At 40.7% G+C, this 12,801-nt stretch overlaps 1 protein-coding gene across 7 annotated transcripts in view; it reads left to right on the plus strand.

Annotated features, from left to right (window-relative positions):
• The window catches only part of PJA2 (praja ring finger ubiquitin ligase 2), a 49,912-nt gene that overhangs the window by 24,108 nt on the left and 13,003 nt on the right, over nt 1–12,801 (plus strand). For 4 of the 7 annotated variants that reach the window (XM_032096095.1, XM_032096097.1, XM_032096100.1 and 1 more), the window contains exons 6-9: nt 1,911–2,019; nt 6,190–6,304; nt 6,594–6,709; nt 7,914–8,079. In XM_032096095.1, coding sequence (XP_031951986.1) covers nt 1,911–2,019; nt 6,190–6,304; nt 6,594–6,709; nt 7,914–7,976 — 403 coding nt within the window. In that variant the 3' untranslated portion in view covers nt 7,977–8,079. Of the gene's footprint in view, nt 1–1,910; nt 2,020–3,325; nt 3,592–6,189; nt 6,305–6,593; nt 6,710–7,913; nt 8,107–12,801 lie in introns of those variants that run through there. The other 3 variants (XM_032096101.1, XM_032096098.1, XM_032096102.1) reach the window with 3 other exon arrangements.

Consider the following 12,801-nt stretch of genomic DNA (forward strand, 5'->3'; position numbering starts at 1 on the left):
TAAATCAGGCTGTGATTTGACAAAATTTTGGTGCCCTAAATATGATAGGGATGGATGTATTCTTTCATTTAATTTTCAAGTGGAAGTATAACAAAAGTAAGGCAATATAAATGTAATCAGCATTCAAGTCACTCCTATTTTATAATTGGTATTTTCCTCCTTTGAAACTGGTGTAAGTTAGCTATTATAAACGTATTTTATTTCTCTGTGAAATGCCATGCACTTACCTAATATTATCATAATTTTGAATGCTTCACTCTATTTTCTGTCGTTAGATTACTGGAGGATATTGCAATAAGTTTATTATAAAAATGCTGCATATACCAGGAATAAAGTGATTGGAGTCACATTCAGAACAGTATAATGTGTAATAGTATAATGTGTTTGTTTTAGAATGAGATAGAAGGCTTTCCAGTGAGAGGCATAACACTTGCTTTCTTCTGCTTATTAAAATATAAGCTACTGTGCAGACATACCAACACTGGTATTTTCTCCTTGTGAAGTTATACTGTGGAAAAGCATAAAAGGAGCTAATGCATGAGAGTCCAAACTAGAAGTAAGGCGTGTGTTCTTACGCTGTCAGGCAGTAAGCTAGCAATGGAATTCTGTGATAGGGACAGAAGCTGTGTTTTAAGTGTTGGAGGTTAGCCTTGGTAAGCTTCCTAGTTACTAAAAACAGGAACAAAGTTGATGATGGTCTGTTAAGTTTTGTCTGCTGAGCATATGCAGACCTGTTCATGATTTCGCTTGTGCCTGTTTTAAGATTTGATTTCTGAATTTCTAAAACAGAACTCAAAGGAGCTGCCAAGCCATGAATTGTGACACATGATGTAATCAAAATCTGATTGTTAGTTGTAAAACAACCCTAACAGCATACGTATGAAACATATTAGCTGAACTTACGCCCTTGCGCACTAAAAACTCCTATCAGGATGTTCTGAAGTAAATATTGTGGGGAATGTGGTACCACTGTACTGGGACCAGAGGTAGGGAGCTGCAAAGCTGCCTCTGAGAGGCTGGGACTGCCCCATGTGGGACACAGCTGGTTCCAACTGGCTGCAGTGGACCCACCACAGGGTGGGGCCTCCGGGAACATACTTAAGAAAGGATAAAAAATGCTGGACGGCAAGCAGTGTGTGAGAGAGAAATTAGGATGATGTCAGAGAAGCAACACTGCAAGATACCAAGGTCAGAAAAGAAAGGGGGAGGAAGTGCTCTAGGTGCTGGAGAAGAGATTTCCCTGCAGCCCCTGGAGAGGACCATGGTGGAACAGGTAGGGATTTGCTAAAGGAACTGTGTCTATGGAGAACCCATGCTGGAGCAGTTAGTGAAGGACTTCAGATAGTGGGAAAGATCCATGCAGGAGCAGGGAAACAGTGTGAGGAGAAAGTGATTGCAGAGAGGAACTACCGTGGACTGACCACAACCCCTGTTCCTTTTCCTGTGCCCTGCTTGGGATAGGGGAACTTGGAGGAGTCAAGGATGAAGGAGTGAAATTGAGCCTGGAAATAAAGGGGAGTGCTAAGGGAAAGGTGTTTTAGTTTTTGTCTAATTGCAAATAAAAATCCATTTTTATTTGCAATTAATTCATTTAGAATCATAGAGCAGCCTAACTTGAAAGGAACCTCAAAAGATCATCTGGTTCAGCCTTTCAATTAAATTAAGGCTTTTCCTAAATTGAGTCTATTTTGCCTGTGGTGGTGATTGATGACTCATTTCCCTGTTGTTATCTTGACCCATGAGCTTTTGATCTTATTTACATGTCCAGTTGAGGCAGGGGAGGGAGAAATCAGCTGTTTGGGTATCTGGCTGTTATTAGCAGGTGATGTGCAATAATTTGATATACCCAGACTTTCTGTTGCAACTATTTATTTTGAAAATAAGACCGTTTCCTAACCCATGTTTTTCAGACTACTTGATGAGTTTGGTGATGGCCTAGGACTTCCTCAAGCTGTTCCTTACATGGAACCTCAACTTCTCACATTTATGGCACTAGAGGAACATTTAGAAGCTGTGGAGGTATTAAAACATTTTTGATAGTCTTACATCAGTGATGTTGTGACACAAATGTTTATAGTTGAATCCTTCTTCAACTTAATCTGAAAATTGGGAGAATGGGGGGAAAAATACTTCCTGTGTTAGTTTGAACTTTCAGGTCTTCAAACATGAAAATACATCTTGGAAGTTCTTTTAAAGGATGTACTACAAGAAGTCATTGATTGGTACCTATTCCTTTTAGCATATGTATTTATTTCCTCATAAGGGAAAGAAAGTTACTGATTTCTACCAGTATAAATATATGCCATTTAATTTATTCTAAAGAATTTTGCCAAATTCTCTACATAACAAAGGAAAGCTTATACTTGAATCTGTGCCTGCGAATTATCCCAGCTTTTTTTTTTTTTTGCAAGAGTACATTTGGATTTCTCAAATTTTTACTTATGAGTAGAAGACTTTTCTGTGTTTGACTGTCTTGACTCTGTGTATTTTAAATTTAAAAAAAAAAAAGTTTAAAAAACCCCCACCCAATAACAAGCAAACAAAAAACCCCAATCAGGTAAAGAAACCACCCAGAAGAAAAAACACCTCTTATCTTTACCTTGTTCTAATCCCATTTCACCTGTCTAATTTTGGATAGACCAAAGTATGTATTACCAAGAGCCAGCATGGTTATGATCTTTGTCTTTTGTTTGTTACTATAGGTTGGTCAATGTCAGAGTGAATATAGAGCTAGCAGAAACCCAGTTTGATGCAATGCGACAATTCTTGCATCACCAGAAATCTCCCCTGCAGGGTATTTGTCAAAATAAGAGTTAAATGATATGTAGACATTAATATGGTGTTACAACAGCTGAACTGAATGGTTTTTGGGTGACATAAGTTTAGGGCAGCAAGGGGCAGTTTGACTGCTAGCATTTACTTTAAAGGGGTGAACAGGGCAAGGCTGTATGTCATAGTGTGCTTGCAGACAAAATACCAAGGGCACTTTGAAATGCTTTCTAAAGCTGGCAGGCAGTGGAACATTCATAGATAATGGGTTGTTTCCCATGGATATGTGCAAAGTCAATGATTTTCTGAATGAGCTTCACAGGTCTTTTCCAAGGCAGTGGAAGGGCTGTTGCCTTAAGCTGCCAGTCATTGTACATCCCCCAAGGTATATGGGAGGTCATCATTCATGATCAAGTATCAGAGGGTTTTCTCCAGCTGTGTAGGGTTTTGTTAGCATTACTCATTTAGAGACACTTCATTAATGTGGGGAAGGTGTGTTGATATCCTTATTATAAAAGCAGTATTTTGAAGCTGTATATTCTTGTGTCTTTCCTAGATGCTGGTTCTCACTACATCAAAAAAAACAGAACTACAGAAACAGTTGACCTCCTCCTTTGCACCAAAGCAAGAGGATCTGTGTAGAGAGGGGAAACTAATCCCATCTTTTTTATTTTTAATTTGCACAGTAACACTTGAAGAGGAGACTGAGTTTATTATGACTCAAGTTATTCTTTCTCATTCCTGTGTAACAACATTTGCCTAATTACTCTGCCAGAAGAAATGTGTGCAGTCTTGTCAGAGTGACCTGTAAAAAAATCCTAGGTGATTATGTGCATGGCTGGCTGAGGAGGTGCTGTAATTGCATTTATGTCACCAGGAACAGTGTCACTGAACACCATTAGCAAGCAGGCAGATGACTACAGAGGTACCTGTGGCACTGTGAATGTGGGAAAGCCAATTCTCTTACATAGCAATTGTGCTTGAAAGTAGCACTTAATGGTGTGAAACTTTATGGTGGGCGTATTTAGAATTAGTCAGCAGAAAGTGGTAACTGAGTAATAAAAGGAGGAATTGTACTGATTGTGACCACATGGACGACACAGGTTGTGAGTAAGAATTCCAAATACTCTCTTCAAACCTCAAGCAGAAATAAAGGGCACATATTTTTCCAGTATGAAGTTGGTTACTAAAATTGTTCAGAAAATATAAGCAAAATGATTTACTCTTGCTTTGAAATACTTGAGAGGGATATGACATAATAAAGCATCCAAAATTCAAGTGTATCTTAATTAATTGGAGGGGAGGAAGTGGGAGAGAGCTATCCCAAGTAATTGTGACATTTGGAGGGGAGAAGTAATGAAAATATTAGATACTTGTTTTGAAAAGCTATGTTCTATAAGGCTTTGGGTTCTTAAAAGTAGTAAAATGCATGTGTGATTTAAAATTTTTTTTTCTTTCATCTGTTATAAAGAAACAACATAGCTGGGAGTGTCTGGTTTACTTCATTAGCAGTACAGAACAGGCTGTCTGTCTGCACTGCATCAGTGACGTTATAAGTATTTCCTGTGCCAATTCACAGATGTGAAGAGTTCAAACCCCTGTAGGCTGTAGCACTCTTGATTTTAACAAAACAATGTCCAGCATTTTTTTATGGTACATGGAGAAGTAAGCAGTGACATGAGTAATTAGAGGAGTGAAGTACAGGTATTTTGAAGATACGCCTTAGAAAAGTTATAAAATAGACACTGCTTTGCTTTGAATTTGAAAATGTGGCTTTAAGCATCAGAGTCACTGTAAGGCTTTATGTCTATGATGTTTCTTATGTGTAGGTTTCAAAAGCAAGCAAGCAATACAATGTTTTCTGTTTGAGAATACTCATATGCTGGGTGTAAACAGATGTTTGACACATAGCTACTGTTGCAACCTTCTGTGTGCTTAGGATCTTCTGTGTGAACTAGGATCTTGCCTAGTTTTTCCAGGTGTAGTAGTTACTCTGATTAAGCATAATATTTTTACCTACAGTTTATTCTCAGACCATTGCACTTGTAGCAAAATCCAATTACAAATTCTAAAATCATCTTAATGTTAGTAAGGTAGTATTTTGTGCTGTAGCAGAATTTGATGGGTATTAGCTGTAAAATTGGAGCAGTGTACCTGTTTTGCAGGGGGACTCGCACACTGCGCTAGGGATAACCCCAAGTTTTCTCTTAAATTGAGAGATTCCAAGATGAGAATACATGTGGCAGTAGGAGCTGTAAATATTTGTTAGCTCATGCTGAACTTTCTCCCCCACAGAGGTTTGACTGTGAGTATAAACCTGCTAGGTTGGATCTGTGGTACTGTGGTTGCTTGAGCTACCTTGTCGCTGTGATCCAAGTGCAGGCATGTTTTCAGATTGCAGCTCTAGTAACTTTAGGGAAAGTTTAAGAGGAAAGACTACTGGAAAGGTTTCTGTATAATCCAATGTTTCCCTAGTATATAGTATATAGAGCTTTTTGGTTAAGTGTATTCCCAACATTACAGATTACACGGTCTTATACTTCTTACTAAGAGAGTTTTGTGGCCAATAGAGTAAATAATTTTCAAGCTGATTGGAACAGTAAGTTGCTGTACTTAAGGGATGTGACTAACTCATTAAGGGTGTGAACCTGGTGCTTCTGTGTTCTTGGTTCTTCAGTTTCAGTTTGTTTGCTGTTCAAACAGGTATAGCTAGTACATTTCTTAGCAAATATAACCAAATATTCTGAGTTCTGTGATTTTGATTTTTTTTTTTCTACTAGACATCCTTCTGGTGTCTTACATGGTTGAGTGTATGATGTACACAGCAAATATATGTAGCAAATATGCCATAGCCTTGGAGTCTTAAAGATTTTGTATGGTGAAATTTGAGTTTAAAACAAAGTTGCCTCAGAGCATTATGTCTGTCTTAAGATTAGAAACATCTATGTGGATCTTGGGTTTTTTATTTCTGGAAGTTTACACCATTAGTGTAGCTTAATATTTTTTGTTTGTGCCCAACTATTTCAATAGTTGAAGCCAGGAAACACATTAATGAGGCATTTATTTTCAGAAGTAAAATGCAAAGACAGTTTTAGATTGGCGAGCCTTATTGCATTTTCAACTTGCTGCCTTTTCTGTAACTTTATAAAATTAACAGATGTTCATTGTAGATTAAGTTGTGACTCTGTCCTCATACTCTAAGAATGCTTAAAAAACAAGGCATTGCTGTTTTGACCTTCAGATGACCTTTCATCTCATTCATTACAAAACTAAAAATGATGTAATGGTTAGTCTGATAGACATATCTTCCATTTTAAAAAGTAATACTGCTAGAATTGAATTCTTTTTCCTGCTTGCTTGTTTTTGTATGAAATGTTACGTTTGTGAGTAAGAGAACTTGATCTCTCCTTGCCCTTTCAGACTGCTCTGGCACAGTTGGAGTCTCTTACATTTGATGTTGAACAGACTCATCCACCAGCTACGAAAGAAACCATAGATTGTTTGCCACAGAGTATCATCACAGGTGACTACAATGGTATGGAAAAATAATGAAAAAGTAATTTCCACAAAGTTTGTAAGATCAAGTTCAACTTTCTGTGATACCATAGATGCAATATTTAAGTATACTTTCTCCATAATGCTGTTTTAAGATCTTTTGAATCTGAGTAGAATTTTGATCCATCTGGAAAACTAATCTTTACTGGAGTTACTGTGACTGTATTTTGCAACCTTTAGTGATACTGTTGATAACATATCTCTTTTGATTTGAGCTCATCTTAGATGTAAAACAAAGTATTAATTATTTTTCTTCATCATGGGTTTAGGTCAAGAGCAGTGTTGTACTATCTGTTGCAGTGAATATATAGAAGGTGAAATCATAACTGAGCTACCCTGTCATCATTTGTTTCACAAACCTTGTGTAACTCTTTGGTTACAGAGAGTAAGTACTACAGGGCTGGTGGAGGATTTGTGGGGGGTGTTGTGTAATTCGTGTATTCTTCGGGGAAGAACGACTTTTAAGTCTTTGAAAATGTGGGATGAAATACCAAGAGATAACTGGCTGTTGAATTTATGCATTATGGAACCAAATTCTAGTGCAAGTGAGGAAAGAAAGCTGTATTTGTACTTGCCTGAAGGGTAATTTCTTTAATTGAGGAAATATTTCTGTAAGGGAAAACACATTTTCCTTTACTGAGAATGAAAGACATGGATGAGTTATAACTTCTTTTGGTACAAGAAAAGCTTTCTTTACTATATTCCTGCCTTGAAGTAAAGTTGATGGATTCATTTTCTCTGAGAATAGCAAAGGGTCTGCTCTGTCTTACCACAATGTCAGGCCCATTTATGGTGACAGCTAAGGCTGGCAGAAGAAATACTGAAATGCTTGTAGATTAATTTTTTTTAAATTACCTTTAGTAATTCTATACGATATTAGATTTCATTTTCATAACCTGTAATCAGTTTCCTTCCAAATGTCTTAAAAAGGCTTGCATCACATTGAAGCTAGACTAAAACAACCATAATTAATGTTTTTTTTTACTTGCACTCTCCTTTATGTGCAGTGCAGGCCTGGGCTTGGTAGTTCTCAGTGAGCCTACAGTGCAACACAATTTCAAGAGTATAAGGGAGATTAATTGATTGTACTATGGGGGTCGTAGCAGAGCACCTGTAGCATGGAGGGTTGATGGATTTAGTTGGTGGGTTTATAATTTTTTTACCTTGATAATGTTGATTACCATAGTAATTTTCCTTGTTTTACACATCCTGCCTTTTTTTTTTCTGTTGTCATAGTAAACTGCTATTGCTGAAAACTAGGGCAAAATACTTCCTCTTATATTTGGGCTGTGCCTAGCTTATTTTTAATCCTTGCCTCAAAAAAAAAAAGGAAATCCCACCTGTAAAATCAATGCTTTGAAGAAGAATTTGGAGACAACCTGATGCATTTGCTGCATAGCTAGTTTAAAAGCAAAACAAGTCTTCATTCTGAGTTTGTGTTAGCTGTCAGCTCCAGGTTGCTCTGCAGTCAAATTTGAGTTTGAGGTGCTGCTGTTGTGAAGACACTAAATACTTTATAAATAATTATTAGCTTTTTAATAGAATTGCAAACTGTGCAAATGACCTGGGTTTTTTTTCTCTTTTTGTAGTCGGGAACATGCCCTGTTTGTCGTCATGTGCTTGCACCTGTACATCCTGAAGCAGCTGATTGACCCTGTTTTCTTTATTTGGTTGATGATTCAGCATCTTCTGTTAATATTGCTACAGGACCCTCAGACTAGGGTCAGAAATAAAATCTGCCACCAAAATAAAAATGTAAATTTTGCCTGTTTTAATTATAATGTGAAAACAATTCAGTATAAAATATTAATATGTAGTCATGGATTGGCTTGGGTTGGAAGGGACTCTAATGATCATCTGACTCCAACCCCCCTTGCTGTGGTCGTGGACACCTTCCCCTAAACCAGGTTGCTCCAAGCCCCATCCAACCTGGCCTTGAACACTTCCAGGGATGAGGCATCCACAGCTTCCCTGGGCAACCGTGCCAGGGCCTCACCACCCTCACAGCCAAGAACTTCCTCCTAATGTGATCTAAACCTACTTTCTTTTAGTTTGTAACCACTCCCCCTTGTCCTGTCACTCCATGCCATTTTGAATAGACCCTCTCCATCCTTCTTGCGAGCTCCCTTCAGGGGCTGGAAGGCCACAATTAGGTCACCCCAAAGCCTTCTCTTCTCCAGGCTGAACAATTCCAATTCTCTCAGCCTTTCCTCATAGCAGAGGAAATCTGATCCCTCTGATCACCTTGGTGGCCTCCTCTGGACTCTCCAACAGCTCCATGTCCTTCCTGTGCTGGGACCCCAGAGCTGGAGGCAGCTCTGCAGGTGGGGTCTCACCAGAGCAGGGCAGAGGGGCAGAATCCCCTCCCTCCCCTGCTGCCCACGGGGCTTTGGATGCAGCCCAGGACACACTTGGCTTTCTGGGCTGGGAGTGCCCATGGCTGGCTCATGTCCAGCTCTCACCCCAGCACCCCCAAGTCCTTCTGGGCAGGGCTGCTCTCGATCTGTTCATGCCCAGCCTGGGTTGGCACCAGGGGTTGTCCTGACCCAGGTGCAGCACCAGGACTTGGCCTTATTAAACCTCATGAGATTCCCACAGGCCACTTGTCAAGCTTGTCTAGATCCCTCTGGATGGCATCCCATCCCTCAGGAGTGTCAGCTGCACCGCTCAGCTTGGTGTCATCTGCAGATCTGCTAAGGGGGCACTTTGTCCCTGCATCAGTGTCATTAATGAAGACATTAAGCAGTACTGAAGGTTCCTGAAGGGACAGCACTTCTCACTGTTGTCTGTTGGGACTGTGAGCCATTGACCGCCACCTTCTGGACATGGCCATCCAGCCACTTTTTAGCAGTCTAACAGCCCACCCATCAAATCCTCCAATTTAGAGAGAAGGATGTTGTGGGGGACGCTGTCAAAGGCTTTGCAGAAATCCAGATAAATGACATCTGTAAGCCTTTCTTTATCCACTGCTGTAGTCGCTCCATCATAGAAGGCCACCAGGTGGGAAAGAATGAGAAAGCAAATAGGAAAAATTGTCTTGTTTCTGTTCAAGGTTCATGTTATCTATACATGCACTAGTACATTGGCGGCATTCAGATTCTGGCAGGTGTTGATAAGTTAATTTGTTTTGGCAATTAGACAAAGAGGTAACAATTTTTTCTGAACTAGCCATAGCAACAGTAATTAACATAGTATGAAAACAATTTCCCTCAAGTCAGAGGGAAAGTTCCCAGGGTTTTGGATAAGGTTACATGGTAAACTGCCTCCTAAGTTGAAACACTGTAGAATCCTTCATTGCTTTTCAAGGCAGAAAGCTCTTGTTTCCCCCTTCTTTCCTATTCTGTGCTTGATGGAACATCTGATGAAAACAAACTTTTTTTTAATATATAAAGTAAAGCTGCAAAATGCAGTTTTCCTCCATCTCTGAAAAATAACTCCCTACAAACCACATAAGCTGCTTATATAAGCTGTGAAAAGTGCTTGGATCAGAGTGTTTGAGTCGAAAGGGGCCTTACACATCACCTAGTTCTAACCCCCCCTGCCATGGGAGATAGGTTGTTCCAAGCCCTATCCAGCCTGGCCTTGAACACTTCTAGGGATGGGGCAGCCACAGCATATCCAGACAGCCTGTTCCAGTGCCTCACCACCCTCACAGTACACAATTTCTTTCTAATACCTAATCTAAACCTTCTCTCAGTTTAAAACTCTTACTCCTCCTGTTATCAGTGGACTCCCTGGTAAAAAATTGCTCTTCATCTATTCTGTAGACTAGGGAGACCCTAGAAGGCTTCTCTAAGGTCTCCCTGGAGTCTTCTCCAGGCTGAACGACCCTAGCTCTCTCAGCCTGTCCGCATAGGGGAGATGCTCCAGCTCCCTGGACATTTTTTCAGCCCTCCTCAGGGTCTGTTTGAGTACATCCATGTCTTATGCTAGGACTCCAGGGCTGGACACAGCACTCCAGGTGCAGGGAAAATGCTTCATGGGAGTGTAGCATGGAGGCAGAATCATTTCTCTTGGCCTGCTGCCCACAATCTTTTAATACAGACCAGGACACACTTGGCTTTCAGGGCTGCTAGTGCACATTGCTGGGTCACATCAAGCTTTTATCGTTCAGCATCCCAAGTACTTCTCAGTACCCCACTCGATCCATTCTCTGCCCAGCCTGTGTTTATGCTGTACTTGGACTTGCTCCAACCCAGGTGCAGGACCTTGCGCTTGGCCCTGTTGAGCTTCGTGAGGTTCACACAGGCCCCTCTCAGGCCTGTCAAGGTCCCTCTGGGTGACATCCTCTCCCTCCAGCGTGTCCACCACCGCGCACAGCTTGGTGTTGTCAGCAAATTTGGTGAGGCTGCTCTGTCCCACTGTCCATGTCGCTGACAAAGATGTTTAACAGGGCCAGTTCCAACAATAATGCTGGAGGAATCTTCTTTTCTCTGGTCTCCACGTGGGACCATTGAGCCATTGACCCTTTGAATGGGACTGTCCTGTCTGTCAGATCTGTGTCTCTCCCATTCAGAGAGAAGGATATCATGTGGCACAGAAGTCAAGGACTCTCAGAGCAGTGGGGTCCTGGATCCCAGACTGTGCTTCTGTTCTCGCTGTCAGCACATCTCTGTGTTTGAGTGCACTGTTCAGCTGGGTTGAAATCTTGTGGCCTGTTTGTCTTTCCCTTTAACTGCCTTCTGTCATCTTGTAACTCCTCTGTAATCTTACCTGCAGAGCTCTGCAACCCCTCTCACTCCCTGGACTAGAATAGAAACAGATCACCTTGAAGTAACTCCTCAGGTGAAAAATCCAGTTCAAAACCACCCCTTTCTTTTTGAAAGCTCTACAGGGTTTCTAGAGTTTACCTCTGAGAAAGAGCCCTAAACTGTCTGTGCACCATCAGTTCCTGTTTTCTTTTTTAGCCTTCTTCCTTCCTTTCCTCCTTTGCAGACTGTCCAAGCCATTCACATTTCTTCCTCATGTTTCCTGCCATCTGTATCTTGCTAACTTCCCCTCTTCTTGCAAGCTGCATTGTATGCCGTCTTTGGCTTAGGTGCTCATTCTACTTGTTATCAGACCTGTACCCCTCAATATTGGAAATTCCTCCAGAGCCTAATTGCTGCAGCCCAGGCTACCTCCAGTCTTGGTCTCTCTCATAAATTCTTCCATATTAGTGAGAAACAAGTCAAGGAATGTTTCTCCTCTGGTCTGTCTTCATCATCTGGGCTAGAAACTTACCCTCAATGCTCTCCTGTATTTACCTGGACTGCTTGCAGTTGGCTGTGCTGTTTTCCCAGCAAACATCCATGTGGCTGAAGTCTTCTGTCACGATCATGGCCTGCAAATGTGATTCTTCCTGCAGCTGAAGAAAGAGCTCTTCACCAGCCTTCTCTCCTTGATCAGGTAACGTGTAATAGACACCAACCACAAGGTTTCTGTTGTTGGCTTAGTCTTTAATTTCCATCCATAAGCTCTTGACCTGCATGTTGCTGTTCTTCAAAGACAGCTTTGTGCAATCAATCTCATTTTTGGCATGGAGGAAAATTCCCCCAACTCTTTTTTTGCCTGTCTCTTTTGGATAGTTTGTAGCCATCAGTCATAGCACTCCAGTTCATCCCAGCAAATTTCTGTGGTAGCAATCAGGTCATGGTTATGTCTCATAAAGATACTGGTACCAGCTGGGTTTTTAATCTCTTGCATGAGTTCAGTGCAAGGTCACAAATATGTGAGCCTTTGGAGGCTGTTACAACAACATTCAACTAATAGTACCTTTGTGTTTACTTTAAGAAGTTACTCCATTTCTCTGTTGGATCTGTCAAGCCTGTGGGATCTGAAGTAGCTTAATTCCTCATTTTACTTCTTTTATGTCTTTATTTTAATTCCTTGTATTTATTTCCTTGTTACATTTCTTTCTTTTATTTTCTGCTTCATCAATTTTCTCTGGTCTTGCTTTGGAGTGGAAGTGTTCAGTTGAAACTCTCACTGTGGGCAGTTTTTCATCTGTCTGAGTTCACCAGTTCTGGCTATTTCAGAACTGTGCACCCCTGGTTCCACTTTCAGCTTGGCACTTAGTGCACTGCTTATTTGACAGGCTTGGAGCCCCAGGATGTGGTGCTGCTTTGGCCGTAGGGCTTCCCTTGAATTTTCATACTCCACGTCTAAAATAATCTGCCACTGGCTTTGTATGTGGTGTCATTTCCCCTCAGAATACATTTCTGGTGCATCAGTGTTCTGACTCACCTTTCCAGGCTTGAATTCGCTGATCATCAGATTGACTTTTTATGTTGTGGAAAATTGTGTGCTCTATATCTGATACCGGAGACTCAATCATTATCACATGCTAAAAAAAAAACGAAAAAAAGAAAGAAGGAGAAAACAAAACACAAAAAACCTCACACCTCCCAAAAAACCCTTTTTCAATCTAGTAACTACAGTGTGCAAAAAGCTGAGAGTCTTCCATTTTGAATAAACAGTCCGGTTCTGCTCCAAGCA

The sequence above is a fragment of the Corvus moneduloides genome, chromosome Z, assembly GCF_009650955.1.
Source record: "Corvus moneduloides isolate bCorMon1 chromosome Z, bCorMon1.pri, whole genome shotgun sequence".
NCBI lineage: Eukaryota > Metazoa > Chordata > Aves > Passeriformes > Corvidae > Corvus > Corvus moneduloides.